The 692-nt window shown below is 42.6% G+C and overlaps 1 protein-coding gene across 1 annotated transcript; it reads right to left on the reverse strand.

Moving 5' to 3' along the window:
* Positions 1-635, reverse strand: LOC106511639 (fibronectin type III domain-containing protein 7; the record flags this gene model as incomplete). Its single annotated transcript, XM_014000394.1, is given in 2 exon segments — positions 1-161; positions 348-635. Coding segments are annotated over 2 exon segments (449 nt in total), but the record flags the coding sequence as incomplete, so codon positions are not given.
* Positions 636-692: the final 57 nt, after the last annotated feature.

The following is a 692-nucleotide window of genomic DNA, read 5'->3' on the forward strand; positions in this document are numbered from 1 at the left end:
GGTCAACCAGCAGGCGAGCATGGTGGTGTTGCAGAGGACTGCACGATTTCCTCCTGACGTGCTGTAGACCATGTATTTCGTAGCTAACACCGATGCATCCCAGGACAGAAGAGCTGACTGATTGTTACCTGAGTACTTTACATTTTGTGGAGCACAGGGCACTGCAAAACAAAGAAACGGCGACAAAGCTGTTACTGAAAACGCTGGAGAAAATCTGATTTAAAATGTTAACTTGAAAGTGAATAAACTGTTGTTTTGTGAATTGCTTATAAAGTACTTAGTGGCAAAAATCAAAGTTAAACACAGTGTCAAAAAGAGAAAGAAACAGTTTTTGTACATAAAGCTACCTGTGAATCCAGAAAAGACGCTGGATGGTTTGCTGACTCCACCAGAGTTTCGGGCAAACAAAGTAATGTTGTAAGGTGTGCTACAAGGCATCGGCAGCTCAAAGTACGGCCTCACCAACCAGTAAGAAGACACGTCCATCAACGTTAGTGGGTTGTTTCCAATTTGGGCTGTTATTTTGGCCAAGTACTCAACATTGGAACAGTTAACTTTGTCCCAGGTTATCATCAGCCAGTGCATTTGTTTTATTCTCTGTATGCGGACGTTCCGTAACACCGGAGGGCATGGAGCTGAAAAGAAAGAATATTTGACCAGTTATTTTGGAGGTTCACATCACATTCGAATAC

This window comes from Austrofundulus limnaeus, unplaced genomic scaffold (genome assembly GCF_001266775.1).
Source record: "Austrofundulus limnaeus strain Quisiro unplaced genomic scaffold, Austrofundulus_limnaeus-1.0 Scaffold3024, whole genome shotgun sequence".
Taxonomy (NCBI): Eukaryota; Metazoa; Chordata; class Actinopteri; order Cyprinodontiformes; family Rivulidae; genus Austrofundulus; species Austrofundulus limnaeus.